This window comes from Mastigoproctus giganteus, chromosome 4, assembly GCF_048544385.1.
Source record: "Mastigoproctus giganteus isolate SK-2022 chromosome 4, ASM4854438v1, whole genome shotgun sequence".
Classification (NCBI taxonomy): Eukaryota; Metazoa; Arthropoda; class Arachnida; order Uropygi; family Thelyphonidae; genus Mastigoproctus; species Mastigoproctus giganteus.
In genome coordinates this window covers 173,738,701-173,757,217 of record NC_143578.1, presented here as the reverse complement: position 1 = coordinate 173,757,217, position 18,517 = coordinate 173,738,701, and the positions used below count along the sequence as shown (strand labels likewise).

The following is an 18,517-nucleotide window of genomic DNA, read 5'->3' as shown; positions in this document are numbered from 1 at the left end:
TAATACACATTTGTAGTCTATCACCGAAATTAATTTCCCTTCAAGTTGAAGTGAGACTTCATTAAGTTTTTGAAAAATCCAGTCCATATAGTATATGTTGTTTTTGTGTTTGCTGATTTCCTTCGCTAAATCTGTCTTCCCTTCACTTTCTAAAAACTAATTATCATATCAAAATCGTTTACAATTCTTGTTAGACAGTTTCCTTTACAAAGCCATCTGATTACCTGTGTAAAAGAAGCCTTGCATACAGTTCTTCATTATCAACACAAAATTTTCTGAATAGGTCACATAGCATATCGTATTTGCTGTGGGACTTTATTTTATTGACGGTTTTAATAACTATACTGAAAGATTGATAGAGAACTGGACCAATATTTTTTGTAACCAGTTGATGTCAGTGCACAATGCAGTGTATTGCAAGAACTTCGCTACATACTTCCTTTAGGTGGACTATAAACCTTTGTCTTCCAACCATGGAGGTAGAACCCATCAGTGGCACAGATACCAAATTTTACAATGGTACTTGGTTTTCATCAGACCATGTTTTTACAGCAGCAAAAATGGATGTTCCAGTACAGTCAGTATCTGTAGATATTAAAAACAACATCTCTTCTTGCAATTTACAATCATCCTCGAAATAACAAACGTATGCCATTAGAACGGCATTATTCTCAGTAACTGTGGATTCATCAATCTGATTAGAAAATTTTCTTGTTTTTAGTTTCAATTAGCTCTTCTTCAGCATTAACTGACTTCTCACCGATTCATCTTCAGTTTGAATCATTGCTCAGCGGCAATGCTTTGAAAATACTGGCAGGATTTTGATGCATTACTGTTGAAATTGCAATCTCTAATGTGAGTTGTATAACAGACTCAGCAACTGTATGAGCACTACCAGTGTTTGCAATGAATTCTGCAATTTTATAAGACCCAGTCATTCCATCATCATTTGTTTGTGCATTCTTCTTAAATAAGGAAGTAACAGTGTTACATTGCTCAAAATTCTGTTTTAAAATATTCGATATGTTTACCAACTTTATGAGGGTGTTTCCTTTTTAAGTGATCTAAAAGTCTTGATCGTTTCATAGCCTCATTTGAAAAAAAAAATTACACATAAGACACATTGGCTGTATTTAATTAAATGGTCTTTCAGTAAAACCATAAGCTAGATATTCATCCAGATACTATCGATACTTTTTCTTTTCAGCAATTCACGTGATTGATGATGGGTTAACTCCTCTACGACAGATGGAGGTGTGTTCCAACTATAAAGCACCTAAAGGCAAATTTCCACACATCTATTATTCTACAATTGTCTTTCCTCAGTTTTAATTTCTCTCCTCATGTGAGTAATCTGAGCAAAACGAAGAATCCCATCAGCATTGGTTGTTTGCTCAAACCATTCAAGGCCTTATGCATCTCAATTAGATCATCTTGCAGGTGCCTAGTCTCCAGAGGCTGCAATTTGCAGAACTTAAGTCTTTTGTGATAACAGCAACCCTTTGTTCCACTCACCAATCTCATTGCCCTTTTCTATACTCATTCCATTAGCTCTACATCCTTCCTAAAATGAGGCCTCCAGACCTGTACACAGTACTCAAGTTGTGGTCTGGCCATTACCTTATATAAGGGAACAATCACCTCCTTATCCCTGCTAGCAAAATTCTTTTATATCATTGACAAGACACCATGACATACTCTTGCAGCCGGCGCCTCCGTAGCCAGGTGGGAAGGAGCAGCAGTGCGCAGCACACGCTTCTTGATTAGACCGGGGTTCGAGCCCGTCACCACCAAATACGGAGGATGCGGAAAGGTCAGGGAATGGCCACTGCATATTCATGGAGCAATATGGCCTTAGTTGATAATGCCCCTAAAAACCAAATAACAACTCTTGCAGCTTGTCTGCGCTGCTCAGAAAACTTCATATCTGACTGCACAATTACCCCCAGGTCCTTTTCATTCTCAACTATCCTGAGTGGTGTAGTGCCACCCAGTTGGTATGTTTCTCTGGGGTTGCTGCTACCCATATGCAGTACTTTACATTTGTCAATGTTAAACTTCAGTTGCCACTTCTCAGCCCATCTGCTCAACATTTCTAGATCCTGTTGCAGTAGTGTACTGTCATTAACAACCCTGCCAACCTTCTTATCATCCTCAAACTTAGACATTAACCCTAATATACCTTCATCAATATCATTGATAAATACAGAAAGCAACAATGGGCCCATCGCCGAACCCTGGAGGACTCCACTAATAACATTAGTCCACGAAGAGCAGTATTCATTGATTATCATTCTCTGTCTTCTCCCACTCGACCATCCTTTTTTTCCATTGTAGCAGTTTGCCCTTAATGCCAAACTGCTCCAATTTGTACAGCAGTTTTCCATGTGCAACAGTATCAAGTGAACAACTTCCACAAGGAAACAATAAATCAATACTAATTGTTGCTTAGAAAATAGAAATAATAGACTGAAACATTTCCTCATCCCATCCATGCCTCATATATTGACCACTGAAACAAAAGAATAAATAAATAAACCAGGCTCACCTCGCCACCGCCGCCAAGGTCACTGATATTGAAATGGCACAAGCGCCAAGGATTGCAGAGATTTACCTCCGAAAGCACTTAGGCATTTAATGCCTATGAAAAGCAAAGGTGGTTGAATTTAATCATGCCCACTATCTTCCTTTTATCAAAATTTCTCATTAGCTCATAATATAATAAACAGTACCTATATGTTAAAAATCAGTTGTCTCGGGGGAAAGGAAAACCCAATGAGAGAAATATTAAGGAATAAGACGTTATTAGTTGGGTTGAACCTTGGAGGGCCACAAACCATTGTAATACCCATGATTTTTTTTGCCCCCATTGAGAACCACTGGTATACAGGAATTTTGTTGGAGGTGCCTCCGTAGCCAGGTGGGAAGGAGCAGCAGTGCATAGCACACACTTCTTGATTAGACCAGGGTTCGAGCCCGTCATCACCAAATACGGAGGATGCGGAACGTCAGGGAATGATTACTGCATATCCCCGGAGCAATATGGCCTTAGTTGCTAATGCTCCTAAAAATCAAATAACAAACAAACAGGAATTTTGCTAGTAAGGAAAAGGAGGTAATTATCCCTTTGTATAAGGCAGTGGTCAGGCCACACCTTGTGTGCTGCACACAGGTATGGCAGCTTCATTTCAGGATGGATGGATGGATGTAGAGTTGCTTGAGCGAGTACAGAGAATGGGAACAAAATTTTTGAGGTAACGGAGGGAGTCCCCTTACCAAGAAAGGTTTAAGATTTGAAAATTGCAGCATCTGGAAACTATGTACCTGCTAGGTGATCTGACTGAGGTGTATAAGGCCTTAAATGGGCTGAGCAGGTTGAATTCTGATGGGATTCTTCCCATTGCTCAGATTATGAACCTGAGGGGACATAAATTCAGATTGAGGAAATACAGCTATAGAATACATATGTGGAAATTTGCCCATTGCTCAGATTATGAACCTGAGGGGACATAAATTCAAATTGAGGAAATACAGCTATAGAATACATATGTGAAATTTGCCTTTAGCCAATGGGGGTTTGATTGCTATAACAAACTTCCATCTGTTGTTGTGGAAGTTAATAGCTTAAATATATTCAAGGAGGAACTGGACAAACTTTTAGAGGGAATGGATGTGTGAAATGGGGTTTTTTGGCTGATGCTACTGAAGCTTGCTTTCTTGCTTCACATGCCTCTACTACTACTAATCTATAATTGTACCTACTATTTTTACCTTGTGCCTGTATTTTTTTTTTTATTTTTTTATTTACAATCAATAAATAGGTTCTCTCTATAATTGTTTATTATGGTGAAATTAATTCAATCTCAATATAATAAATTATAATGGACCTGTTATTTTGTAAACCCCTGGCCTTACTGGCTGTGAAAGGCTTTTGGAACACCACTCAAGTTGTCTAAGTTTAAATCTGAATGTTAGCAATAAAGGTAGTCTGTCTCTTGCCATCTCTCACTCTCTCTCAGCTGATTAAAAGAACAATGATTTCTTGTGAAGCAGAAGTTATGGCAGCTGTGACAAATTAATCAAGGATTTCAGTTATATATTATAACCAGCAACAAAAATGTGCATCTAACCAAGGTCACATTCTTTTGAAAAAATGTGATTTGTAATTATTTATAAATATTTACATTTTATATTTTTTATAAAATTTAGTTCCTTGAATTTTTTGGGCCTGCCTTTTATATTACCAGCGTAGTTAAAGCGTTCATTATCTAGACTTGCATTCTACAAATACAACATGCTCTTCAATAATCGTATTTCACTTTATCTTACTAACCTTTGATATTTGTATGATTTTATGATTTAGCAAATATAAATTAAAATTTTTGCACATAGGTGTGATGTCTGAATTAGCAGACATCCATTTGAAAAATGACTTGGGTCATCCACTTTGTGACAATCTGAGAAGAGGGGATTGGCTTCCAAAATACATTGTTAAACGCCTGTCATTGCTTTCTTCTACCACAGAGGTAAGAATATATATATGTCAATCATAAATAATTTTTCATTCTTTCTAATAATCTAATTTGATTATCCTACAGTCTGTGCCCAGCCATCTATAGGATTCTTTGGTAGCTGAGTTGTAGTATATTAGTATCTATGCACTGATCAGGACATCAGACAATCACACATATCTGATCCCCACCATCCTCTTGCTGTGATGAATTTTACACATTTTCTTTTCATTTTCTGAGTTAATCAATCTTAACCACAGTTGGATTACTAACTTAACCCTTACCAACTGAAACTAATTACTAAAAAAAAAAAAAAAAGCAGTACAGGAATCCCTTGATTAGCGCAAGACTCAAATTAGCGTGGTTTATATTTAGCTACCAATTTTCGATTATCACGAATCAAAATTTCGATTTGCGCGGTATTTTTGCTTGGCCTAAAGAAACTGAAGCTAGTGATGCTACGAAAGTCGGTACTAAGTTATGAATGTAAATACACTGCTAAAATAAGCATAACATTAGAGAACATTATAGAAACACATTGCTTGTTTTTTTAGTGAGTGCGCGGCTCTGTTCACAAAAGAGTTATCGTTTATTTCGCATCGTGTCATACCTTCTCCATCGAGAAGCGTTATCGAGAAATAAACAAACACGAACACAAGATGCAGTGTGGGAAGCTAGTTTGTTTTCCTACCATAAGAAAATAAAAAGAAATGGATTATTTAAAACATGTATTATTACAACAATTGAAATATTTCTTACATTATGCACTCTGAAGGACAACACCGGCCACTCCGCATTTATTACGTACATGCAGATCAGTTGCTTTCAGTTGTTCTTGCATTGCATGTTAACGTGCAGACTCCCATGTATCTCCCGCCATTAATTACTGTGCATACTAATTAATTACATTAATTTCTATTAATTTTTTTATATATTATGTAATTATTAATTATGGATAAAAGGAAAAGTGTATCTGATAGTGCCTCTGGTAAAAAAAAAAAAGAAAAGTGATGTTAGATGAAAAAATTGAAGTCATAAAAAGATTTGAAGATGGTGATAGTAAAATACAAATTTCTTGACATCTTGGAATGCCTGAATCCATGGTTTGATGATTTTAAGTAAAGCCAGTGCATATAAGGAAAAGGTAAGCTTGCTTCATCGTCAGCATGCATACAAACCACAAGAAAAAGAAGTGTTACAATAATTGAGATGGAACGTCTTTTAGCTATTTGGATAGAAGACTGCAATCAAAAAAGAATTCCAATCTGCACAATGACCATAAAAACAAAAGCCTTGAGTGTTTTTGCAATGTTAAAGGAAAAGTCAACAATAGAAAACTTGGGTAGAGTGGTAACTGAAGAAAATGTTCAAGCAAGTTCTTCAAAAGAAAAAATGATTGAAGCGGAAATGGAAGAAAATTTCACTGCCAGTAAAGGCTGGTTTGAACATTTTAAGAAAAGAACAGGACTGCATAACATTGCATTGACTAGAGAAGCGGGAAGTGCAGATAAAGATGCAGCCACAAAATATCCCGAAATTTTAAAGAAAATTGTTGATGACGGTGGCTACACAGATCAACAAATATTTAATGTTGATGAAACAGGCCTTTTTTGGAAATGAATGCCAAAATAAAACCTTTCTAGCAAAAAAAGGAAAGGCTCAATCAGGCTATAAAGTTTCCAAAAATAGAATAACACTTTTATTGGGAGGCAATGCAGAAGGCGATTTGAAATTAAAACCCATGGTTATCTATAGAAATGAAACTCCCAGATCTTTTGGTAAAGGTTTTAATAAAGCAAGCCTACCTGTTGCTATAACAGGTAGGCTTGCTTTATATATTTGGTGCTCTAATAGAAAAGCTTGGGTCACGAAAGCTTTATTTGAAGAGTGGTTCACTAGCTATTTTTGTCCGAAAGTTAAGGCCTACTGTGAAGAAAATAATCTTGCATTCAAAATTTTATTAATTTTAGACAATGCTCCGGGCCACCCACCAGCACTTTCCGATTTGTGTGAAAACGTGAAAGTTATTTTTTTACCCTCCAAATACGACAAGTCTTTTACAGCATATGGATCAAGGCATAATCGCTACTTTTAAGGCCTGTTATTTATGCAGAACAATTTGCGCAAGCAATTGAAGCTATAACTGGAGATAGTGCAGTTTCTTTAGTTGAATTTTGGAGAAATTACAACATCAGGAAAGCAATAGACAATATTCATGAGTCATGGTCTGAAGTAACATCCAGCAATATGAGAGCAGTTTGTAAGCATATTTTGCCACAGTGCACAAATGATTTCTGTAGTTTAAGTCATGTCAACACTATTATTGATGAAATAGCAAATATTGGAAGAGATTTAGGCTTTGATGAAATCGACAACAGTGATGTTCGTAAATTGCCGGAATCACATTCAAAACAATTAAGTGATTCCGACCTCCTTAATATTGATGAACAATGCATATGACAAGGTGGAAATTTGCAAGGAAGAAAATGCCCAAGAAAATAAGTTGACATTAAAAGAACTTGAAGGAATATTTCGCACAGCTGAAAATTTGAAACAACTAAACATGGATACAGACCCAAATATCGAGCGCAGTATGCAAATTCGCAGGAACATTGAAAAAGATGTGTATCCATACAAGCGAATTTATGATGAAAGGAAGAAAGAAAAGTCTTCTGAAATCAGCCCTTTGAAATATTTTACAAAGAAATAAAGTGAGTTATATATGGTAATCTTTTAAGTTCAATAAACTTTTGATTACTGTACTGCAAATATTTATAATTATCCTTTGCTTTTATGCTGCTGTACATTAAATTGCCATAAAAAAACGTATTTTTAAAAATATTGATTGGTATATTGTAGGTCTTGGAACAAATTAGGCTATTTTATATTGATTATTAACTTCGATTAGTGTGATTTTGCATAGTGCGCCATTTTCGCGGAACCAATTAATCACACTAATTGAGGGATTCCTGTATTTAGTTTTATTGCTGAAAGATCCAGCTAAAAACTTAGTAACTCTTTAATGGACCAGTGTCTTGAATGGGGTTCACCAGGATTCTTTACTAGTACCATATCATTTCTAATTGTCATTGGTTGACAACAGAACTCAGACTATGCTATTTCAACAAGGTTTAGTTTTTTTTTTTTTTTTTTTATGAGAACCCCAAACACGAGGGGTATTAAACCTATAGTACTTAGTACCGTGCTTGGGTTGGAGGTTGTGAAGACGAAAGAAGATATTTGTTGATATTGGACTTGAACTTCTGTAGATTGTAATTTTCAGGAAATACGTATGAAGGAAGGTTGTTCCAGAAAATGGCAGTTGAATGAATAAATGAGGAAGATGAAAAGTTGGTTCTGTGGGTTTGAAGTTGGACAGTAAATGGATGTTGGCTGGTGGCGGCACGTGTTCGGACTGTTTTGAAAGAGAGAGCGGGAATTATAGAAGCCAATTCAGAAGAACAGTGCCCATGGAAGTATCTGTAGAAGAGGCATGCAGCAGAAACAGTGCGTCTATGAGAAAGCGAGTGGAGAGACTCTGTTAGAGATGAATCATTAATTAACCTAACTGCCCTCTTCTGAATGGAATCAAGAAGCCTGAGAGAGGTTTTGGGGGCACCACCCCAGATGTGGGAACAATATTCCATGGCAGGGCGGATTTGTGATTTATACAGAGTGAGCAGCTGTTTGGGAGAAAAGTAACGCCGAGAGCGAAAGAGAAAACCAAGTTTTTTAGATGCAGAGGAAGCAATATTTGTAATGTGCTTGTGCCAAGAGAGATTAGAAGTCAGGGTAATCCCCAAAAGAGATATATCATTTTGCCTAGAAATCGGAGTGTCACTAAAGATAAGCATAGGAGCAGAAGAATCCTTTTTGCGAGATATAAGACAAGATTGAGTTTTAGAAGGGTTGAAATCAACTAAGTTGTCTTTGCCCCACTGGATAATTACCTGAAGATCGGCATTTAACGAATTGGCAGCAGATTTTCGAGAACTTGAAGCTGATTGAGCTGGACAAGGTTTCTCAAAATGGAAAGTTGAATGCAATGTGCTATCATCGGCAAAACTATGGATAGGATTTCCAGTCAATGGAAGAAGGTCATTGATATACAAGAGGAAAAGAGTGGGGGAAAGAACTGAACCTTGCGGGACACCGGCATTAGTGGAGAAGTTAGAAGACAGAGAGCCATCTACCATCACCCTCAGTGAGCGATCAGAGAGAAAACTGGATAACCAATTACTAAAAACAGTTGGCAAACCATAAGATGGAAGCTTGTTTAGAAGACCTTTATGCCAGACACGGTCAAAAGCCTTTGAGATGTCAAGAGCAACTACTTGTGTTTCACCGAACCTTTCCATTGAATTAGTCCATAAATGGGTAACATAAGCCAGAATATCACCAGTGGATCGACACTGACGGAATCCATACTGGCGATCGTTGATCAGACGGAAGGTTTCTAGGTAGTTTAAGAGTTGGCGGTTAATTGATTTCTCCATCACTTTCGAAAGAGTAGAAGTAATTGCAATGGGACGATAATTGGATGGGAGGGATTTGTCACCCTTTTTAGGAACTGGCTGGATATGAGCAAATTTCCAAGCAGAAGGAAAAACACCTTTGGAATAAGAAAGTGAAAAAAGGCGGCAAAGAATAGGAGTAAGTTCAGGAGCACAGGTTTTGAGAACAAGTGGAGAAATATCATCAGGACCTGGAGCTTTCTTAGCATCAAGATTCATCAAAATCCTTCTGATATCCTTTTGACGGAAGACCACAGGAGGCATTGAATGGAGCGTGTTAGGAATGGTGGGAGGTGTTTTACCAAGATCATTAATACATGAGCTCGAAGAAAAATGGGATGCTAGCAGGTCAGCTTTATCCTTGGCTGAAGTGACAACAGAACCATCTGGTTTGGACAGAGGTGGGAGCAGAGATGGGCAAAAGTTGCGGCCAATAGCTTTGGCAAGAGACCAGAATGCTCGGCTACCATTAGGGCAAGAAGCAAGTTTTCTACTCTTAGCCTGTTCAAACTCTAGTTTGGACTGATTAATAACTGCTTTACAATTGTTGCGAGCTTTGGTGTAAGCAGAAAATGAAACTGAAGAATTACAAACAAGCCAATTACGATATGCAACGTTCTTCTCTTGGACAGCCTTAGCACGTTTATTGGAAAACCAGGGTTTAGATAAAGGACGAGATTTTAAAGTGGAGTGTGGGATAAAGGATTCCATTCCTGCAAGAATAATTTCACTGACACGATCTGAGCAAACGTTGACATCAGAAGTTTTGAAACAGTAATCAGACCAAGGAAAAGAAGAAAAGAAGTCTCGCAGGTCATTCTATTTTGCATTCTTGTAATGCCAAACAATACGAGGTTGGGAATAGCCATGAGATAAAGGTTCCATTGGAGAAGAGGCAATCACCAAGTTGTGATCTGAAGTGCCTAAAGAACCTCTCACTTCAACCTTGTACTTAGAAGGGTTGTTTGTGAGAAAAAGATCAAGCGTATTGGCTGTATGATTAGGATTGTCCGGTATTCTTGTAGGTAAATGAACAATCTGTGCTAGGTCATTAGTAATTGCAAAAGCCTCAGCATCCCGACCTGCTGGGTCGGTGTGACTAGAAAACGGAAGCCAGCTGGAGTTGTGAACGTTAAAATCACCAAGGAAAATTACCTCACTGTTAGGAAAGTTGGACTGGAGAAAGTCAAGTTGCAACGAGAGGAAGTCAAAGAGCTCTAAGTGATTAGTGGAGTTGGGAGAACGGTAGAGACAACAGATGAATTTGACACAATGAGGTAGAGAGATTTTAAGCCAGAGAAGATCAAAGAGAGGAGATTCCAAATTGCCAAGTCTCTGACAGGGAATATCAGAACGGACATATGCACAAGTACCACCTTTGAGGCGAAAGGAATCATACAGCAAATAATTTGGACATCTGAGATGAGCAGTAGTTGAATCAACTGATAACTGAGATTCAGTCAGAAAAAGTACATGGGGTTTGGAAGACTGCAAGTGGAAATGGACACGTTGAGATTAGAATTGAGACCACGTATATTTGTGAAATGAATTAGGAAGTCCTTGGGAGGTTTAGATCTTTTCGCAGATATGCTTGCTCTATTATATTGACAATTCATGGTGTATTCAATAGTAAGAAAAAGTGGGTGGGACATGCTGTATGAAGTAATGAAATTTTTGGATATGGCGTACATGTGGTAAGAATATACCCAGATCCTTGACATAACGTGGCCTCGACAGTGCTCCCCGCATACACACTACTCGGACTCCCTCCAGTCACTATCTGGCAGAATAGAGGTAGCAAGATTATACACTAGCTGATCCGGAAGCTTCCTAGAGAGTTACCAATAGGTTCAGTCCGGTGTACTAACTAGCGGCCGGCCTGCGAACACCGTTTTAGAGCTGTACCCTCGAAATGTAAGGAATATTGGATCTCGCCACGACATTCATCATAACCTCAAAAATCATCAATCATACTGCATGATGGAAGAGATAGGAAAGGGTTGGCCGGAACTTAGCTCTAGAGACTAAACATGGGTTCCACCACTTCAAGCCTCCAATAAGCAAAGTGGTGGTATTTCACCGGTTGATGAGAGTCATCTACCACCTAGTATTGCCTGGTAACATAGAGGGGCGGCGTTCCTCCATGTGGTGTGGGCGCCACACCTCGACCCCTGCTTACGTTGGTTCACACCTGGGTGGTCACCCACCATGTAATTGTGCATGAAGGTTATACCCAGGATTACTAACAGTCCCACCATCATGAAGGTGCAAGCAGAGGATTTGGCTGTCATAGACCGTCCGGACTTCGCCGAAATTGGGTCCACTTTGACTTGAGTGTCACCCGAATATCAGTTCCATCAGCGTTTTAGACTCCCAGGTAGCAAGAACAGCTTGTCTGGCATATCTGGGAGAATGTCTGTGACAACCTCAAGGACCTCAAAAATCATCAATCATACCGCAAGTGGTGGAACCCATGTTTAGTCTCTAGAGCTAAGTTCCAGCCAACCCTTTCCTATCTCTTCCATCATGCAGTATGATTGATGAGTTAGATTAATCAAGTAGTTTAAAAAATGAAAGTTAAGCTTTTTTGATAGCAAATACAAATATGAGCATCTAGGTAACAGTAGTTCCATGTTAGGTTAAAAATTCAACAGATCATTTGCATTTACTTTGCTACAAAAACCTTGTTTATGTTAAAATGTAATCTGTTAAATTTTTGATTTATATACCTTTGATTAAAATGAAGTATAAAAGACTGAAACAGGCATACATGGCAATGATTGTCACAAAGATGCATCAATTGTACAGCATCATGTATATATCTTAACCTTCTATGCAATAAACCTTCAATTTTACAGATTACTGTGGGGGAGGATTGTTATTTGTTGAATGTTAAATCAATAGTTTTTTTCCCAGAGACCACTTAATCGCAAATTTAAATGTTTACTCTATATATGTACATATTAGAAACACTGAAATAAAGTTAACAATAAAATGAGCTTTTATTTACCATTACTTTTTATTGGCTGGTTGATTCATAATACAGTGGATTCCGGTTATTTGGGACACATCGGGACTAGTGCACTTTGGCACTAAGCGGCTGCCCAAATTATGGGCGCATCCATAGCCAGGTGGGCAGGAGCAGCAGTGGGTAGCACACGCTTCTTGATTAGACCGGGGTTCGAGCCCGTGATCACCAAATACGGAGGATGCAGAAAGGTCAGGGAATGACCACCGCATATTGCGGAGCAATATGGCCTTAGTTGCTAATGCTCCTAAAAAAAAAAAAATAACCAAGTCCCAATTATGTGAGGTATCACGTAAATAGTTAAAAATACAATATCAATAATAATGATTGAATCTCTATATGATAAAATCAATTTACGATGGACTCTCCATAGTAAAGTAGAGTTCACTATTCAATATGTAGTAAACGCTGGTCATTGTGATCACATTTGGGAATAGAATTTTAATTCTATTAAAAAGCGATTCTAATAAGCTAAAATAGGAGAAATATTATTATGCACAAGCTATAAAATTAAAGATATATTAAGCACAAATTTACACTTTATTACCTGTTATACGATACGTTATAATACCCGAACGAGATAGCATTAGTATAGTATAATATTGTCAATTAATCAGTAAAATCTATTAAACTTGTTAAACTTCGTTGTCAATTAAATTGTACTTTTAACTAAATATATATACTGACTTAGATTACAAACGTAACATAATTAATTAATACATAACTTGATACGGAAGTTATATAAAGAGAACTCGTAGATAATTAATACTTGATACTGAAAAATATATATACCGTTATAACTGTGTTGGGATACAAGTTTAGGGTTATAATTTTGTACTGAAATTGAAATTTTATTGAAATTAAATCGAAATCATGACTCAGACCAGAGCAGCAAAGCAAAAGGCTCAAGCTAATGTGAGTGCTATTGCTCAGAGGAAAACTGGGGGGGGGGGAGTTGCCCTCTGAATCACAGCCTTTTAAAATGCACTGCTTGCATGATGTTTGTGGAGCAATCAGGTACGGGACATGATATTGCCATGGGGGATGTCTTTGAACATCCCCCATGGCATGTGTGCGCGATGCAAGGAGTGTAACGAAATCAGGCAAGAACTCAGCGCTGTTATGGGTCTATATGAAAACTTGAAGAACAGGATGGATGCGCTCGAAGGAACTAAATTGAGGGGCCCATCAAGCTCTCAGCTGCCCACATCAATGCCAGAGCTTGCACTTGGTCATCATGCAACACAGCAGCAACACCCAAGGCAGAATGCGCTTGTTCCACAGGAACTAGTGGTTGTTGGTGACTCTATTGTCAGGGAAAAGGGGAACATGCTTTGTAAAAAGGATAGTGGAACAGGACCAGGGTATGTCTGCCAGGGGCAAAGGTTGATGACGTTGTAGAGCGGATATCATCTTTTAAGAGCACAAAAGGTGATAGAGTTGTACACATTGGCACTAATGATATCAAGAGTAGGAGACCGGCAGAATTACTTAACAAGTACAGGTCACTGTTGAAAAAAAGCCGTGAATTAGGGTTGAATTTGAAAGTGTCTGCAATTCTACCCAGACACGATAGGAAGGAGTATATGATGAAAGCCTTCTCGATCAATTCGGCCCTGGAAAGATTGTTCAAATGTTCAAGGGGTAGAATTTTTTTCGGGTCTGAACTTGTTAACAGGAGAAACTGCTTCTACAGAGATGGGATACACTTAAATAGAAAGGGTGCAAGAATATTTGCTGATGCTATCGAGGCAGTGTTAGGTGAGTCGGAAAACTGCTAGCTTGGGAGGATACAAGGACTAATAGATTAACAGTAGCCACTGGCAGAGGTGAAAGTGATTCTTGCACTGCTTCTATTAGAATGAGCAGCAGCCTGGAAAACAAGATGCAGGGTATTTCAGAGACTGCTGGGAATCATTGCGGTACAAACAAACACATGGGTTGTGTTAGGGTAGCTAAGAATAGGAACAGGTGCATGTATACATGCATGTACACCAATGCTAGAAGTTTTGTAAAAGTTTGGTATTACTCAGAAAATCAAAGGCAGATATTGTTGGGATATCAGAGACCTGGTGTCACACAGATATAAGGAATGCAGAACTGGAATTTGAGGAGTACAATGTGTATAGGAAGGGAGCAGGAGGGGTTATACTATTAATTAAGAAACACATAAAATCCGAGGAAGTGAAGCCAGTCGACATCGCTGGACAGTGCAGTGTTGAGTCAGTTTGGTGTTTGGAGATCAAAATTGAGAGTAGGAGTGTGCTATAGGTGTAATGACTCTGATGAGTATAATACGAAACTGTACAGGGAAATAGACTGGACCAGTACATCAGAGAGTCTTATAATGGGGGATTTTAATTTCCCAGATATTGACTGGAATTTGTGGGTTGGTCACTCACACACTAGCAAGGCTTTTGTGGATTTATTGCATGATTGTTTTCTACATCAGCATGTTCGAGAGGCAACCAAAGAGAGTAATATTCTTGATCTGGTTATCAGCAGGGATCATTCGTGTATTAAGAATTTGCAGATAAAGGAACCACTAGGTGGCAGTGATCACAGTGTGTTGAAGTGGGATTTACTCAAAGAGTTAACTACCATCAGGGATAAAGGGAAGGGTTATTGCTTTCGTAAAGGTGACTACGATAGTCTGAGACAGTATTTAAATTTTATACAGTGGGACCGACTGATGATGTTACCAACAGCAAATTCAAAATGGGAAGCATTCAAAGAACTTATCTTGGAAGCTACTAGGCTTTACATACCCACTAAGAAATATTGTTCAAGGTTTAGGCCTAAATGGATTTCGGATAAACTAATGAGACATATGGCAGAAAAGAAAAATGCATGGGATACATATAAATTAACACGTGACAGAGAAGCCTATGATAGATACAAGTTGATCTGTAACAAAGTTACAAAGGGGGTTAGGCAGGCGAAGGCAGATTACAAGAAATCTTTGGTAAAGGATGCAAAAAAAAAACAGCAAAGAGTTCTTTACTTATGTAAACTGTAGAAGGAAGGGGATGAATCAGATTGGTCCACTTGATATCAATGGGTCAACTGTTGATGATCCTGCTCAGGTTGCTAACAAACTAAATGAATATTTTGCATCAACATTCACACATGAGGAGTTATTCAGTGAGGAGAATGCCAGAGGTGCATTCATCTCTGGCAGTAAGTTAGATAATCTTGTAATAACTGAGTGTAAAGTGGAGGAGAAATTGTTGAAGATAAACACAAGAAAGGTACCTGGGGGGGTGGATGGGATCTATCCAGTTATATTAAAGGAGGCAGCAAAGGAAGTAAGCAAACCCTTAGCCATAATTATGAGAGCTTCCTTGGTCTCAGGGGAGGTACCCACAGACTGGAGATGTGCAAATGTGACCCCAATTCACAAAACAGGATCAAAGGCTGACACAAGTATTTATAGACCTGTGAGTTTAACTTCTGTTCCAGGAAAATTAAGGGAGATCAAAATTCAGATCAGAAGATACCAATAACTGTTCGCAGTTATCGGTTTCTTCCGATTGGTTCGGTAGGAGCCTTGTTGCGGCCCCAGAACAAATAGAATTTAAATTACTCATATGAGTAAGATAAAAATTAATTTCTGATGTTTAAACACTGAAATATATTTTCTGTTACATTTCTTCTCACTGAAGATGCAAAGATGCATCTTCAGTGAGAAGAAAATGTAACTGAAGATGCTTCTATGCAAAGTTTCAAATGCTGCCAAATTGGAAGGTTTGGAAGGAATTTTTCTTGATTGGAAGGTTTAATGCCCTCATTTTCATTCAACTCATCATCGATATTCTTTAAGTACTCTCCCAAATGTTGGAGTCACTTGGATATTCAGCTGCTACTATGACATCATTATCAACTCCTAAAAATTCATCAAGAACAATTTTTCCTCTGATCAAACTTTGCTTGGAACTCTTCCCAAGATTGCTCAATGTCTTTTAATAGTTTTTCCCTCTCATCTCTGTTAATTAACATTTTAGCAAAATCTGTTTTTGCGAAACAATTCTTAATCGTTGTTTCCATTACATCTTGACTCCACACTTTCGCTAACTGTGATATGCCATCCCCAAATCTATAAGAGAATCTGTAGGTTGGTTGGTTGGTTTCTATTCTCAGTGTAATTTTTTTTAGTGTGCACCTTCAGTAGTGCATTTTCAATTTCTTAATAATGCCGTGGTCCATTGGCTGCAGTTAAGATGAATTATTCAGAAGGAAGAAAACAAGCTTCACACTTGTAAGTTTCATAATTACCGAGTGAAGGTGGGCAGGGCAGTTGTCGACAATCAACACAATTTTTCTGTTTCTTTCTGTCATCTTTCTATCAAAATTTAAAATCCACTGCTGAAAAATTTTGCTTGTCATCCAAGATTTTTTGTTGTAGCTGTAGTCCAACTGTAGTGACTTTACTCCTTTGAAACATTTTTTTTTTTTTGCATCCCATGCACTTTTCTTCACTGCCAATTATCTAAATAGTTTGTCTGACATCTCTTTAGCCTTAAACAAAAACAAAGCTGAAATTAGGGACAGGACCACTTGTAGTTACCATGTAAACAGAGACAGGTGAAATTTAGTGAAAATGTGGATGGCTCATTTCTTTGAAACAACAGGTGAATTTCCAAGATAAAGAAAAATCACTCTCTCCTAATTCTCTAATAGGATGCTTACAGTAGAAAACAGGTTGATCAGAGCCAATGCCTGCATCTGGAATATGCCTTAATCTTTGCCAATGGCTGTGGACACACCATCAGGACTTCTTGGTATAGTAGTGTATGTTTTAATTCTTTTATAGCATTGCTGACCCACTGCTGGACAAAGGCCACTCCCAATCACTTTTTCTATCCCGTGCCATGGTTGGCCAGTTTCCTCCTGCAGAGTTTTAAAGGCACCACTAAATGTAAAATATTTTAGCTCTTAATTCGTGTAATTAATGCCTTTGCAATGATGAGTAAAAATAAATTGAATCATTAAAAAAAAGTGAAAAAAGGAATGTTAACAAGAACTTTTTTTCACTTACATGGAAGAATAAGGTTACAGAACATTAGGTCCAATGTACAGGCACCCAGACCTGTATGCATACTCAAATTGTGGCTTACTATTTCCTTGTAAATGGATAATCAACTCTTTATCCTTACTAGCAAAGGTACTCTATATCATTGACAAAATGCCATGGGTTGTTCTGGCAACCTGTCTGCACTGCTTAGAGAACTTCATATGTAACTGCACAATTACCCCCCCCCCCAGGTTCTTTTCAATTTCTGTTACCCTAAGTGTAGTACCACACAGTCAGCACGTTAATCTGGGATTGCTGTTATCCGTATGCAGTATTTGCATTTGTCAATATTAAACTTCAATTGCCATTTCTCAGCCCAACTGCCTAATTTTTCCAGATCTTGTAGCATAGCATAGCATATCATTCCATCATTGCTGCCATTAACCACCCTGCCACCCTTCATCTGCAATCGTAGAAATTCAACATGACACACCTTCATCGGTATCATTAATAAATACAAAAAACAATAATGGGCCTAGCACTAAACCACGAGGGACTTCCATAATATCACTAGTCCACGAAGAGCAGTATCCCTTAATGACCACTCTGTCTTCTCATGCTCAACCATAGCAGTAACTTGCCCTTAATGCCACACTGCTTCAAATAATTTGTACAGCAGTCTTTTATGTGCAACAGTATCAAAGCTTTCCTGAAATCCAAGTATACGATAATTTGTTTTTTTGCATTCAGTTCCTCTGTTACTGCATTATAATATCCAATCAGGTTGGTCAGACAAGATTGTCCCTTAATAAAATCCATGCTGTTATAGTATAACTGCACTCCTGTCTAGATGGTCCTGCATTAGCATCAATAGAGTCATATGATGCAAGAAAGCAAGCTTATACAGCATCAGCCAAAAAAAAAAAAAACACGCTTCCCGTTTCACCAATCCATTCACTCTAAAAGTTTCTTCAGTTTTTCCTTGAATTTTTTTTTAAGCTATCAACTTTCACAACAACAGATGGAAGTCTGTTCCAGCAATCAACTACCTGCTGGCTAAAGGCAAACTTCCGCACATCTATTCTACAACTGTATTTCCTCAATTTGAGTTGATGCCCCCTCAGGTTCATTATCTAAGCAAGAGGAAGAATCCCAAGCATTGAGCTTGCTGAAACCATTCAAGTCCTTATACTCCTTAATCAGATCACCTCGCAGGTGCCTAGGCTCCAGACATGGCAATTTGCAGACCTTAAGCCTTTCTTCATAAGAGCACCCCTTTGTTCCCCTCACCAATCTTGTTGCCCTTCTCTGTACTCATTCTAGAAACTCTCCTTCCTTCCTAAAACAAGGCCTTCATACCTGTATGCGGTACTCAAGGTGTGGCTTGGCCATTGTATTATGGAAAGGGATGTTCACCTCCTTATCCTTGCTAGCAAAATTCCTGTATATC

General features: G+C 38.1%; 1 protein-coding gene across 1 annotated transcript in view; it reads left to right on the top strand.

Annotated features, from left to right (window-relative positions):
* LOC150087211 (glycogen debranching enzyme) overlaps positions 1-18,517 on the top strand; it is a 763,093-nt gene that overhangs the window by 424,595 nt on the left and 319,981 nt on the right. The window contains exon 17 of the mRNA XM_090371076.1: positions 4,393-4,526. Coding sequence (XP_090227202.1) covers positions 4,393-4,526 — 134 coding nt within the window. The remainder of the gene's footprint in view (positions 1-4,392; positions 4,527-18,517) is intronic.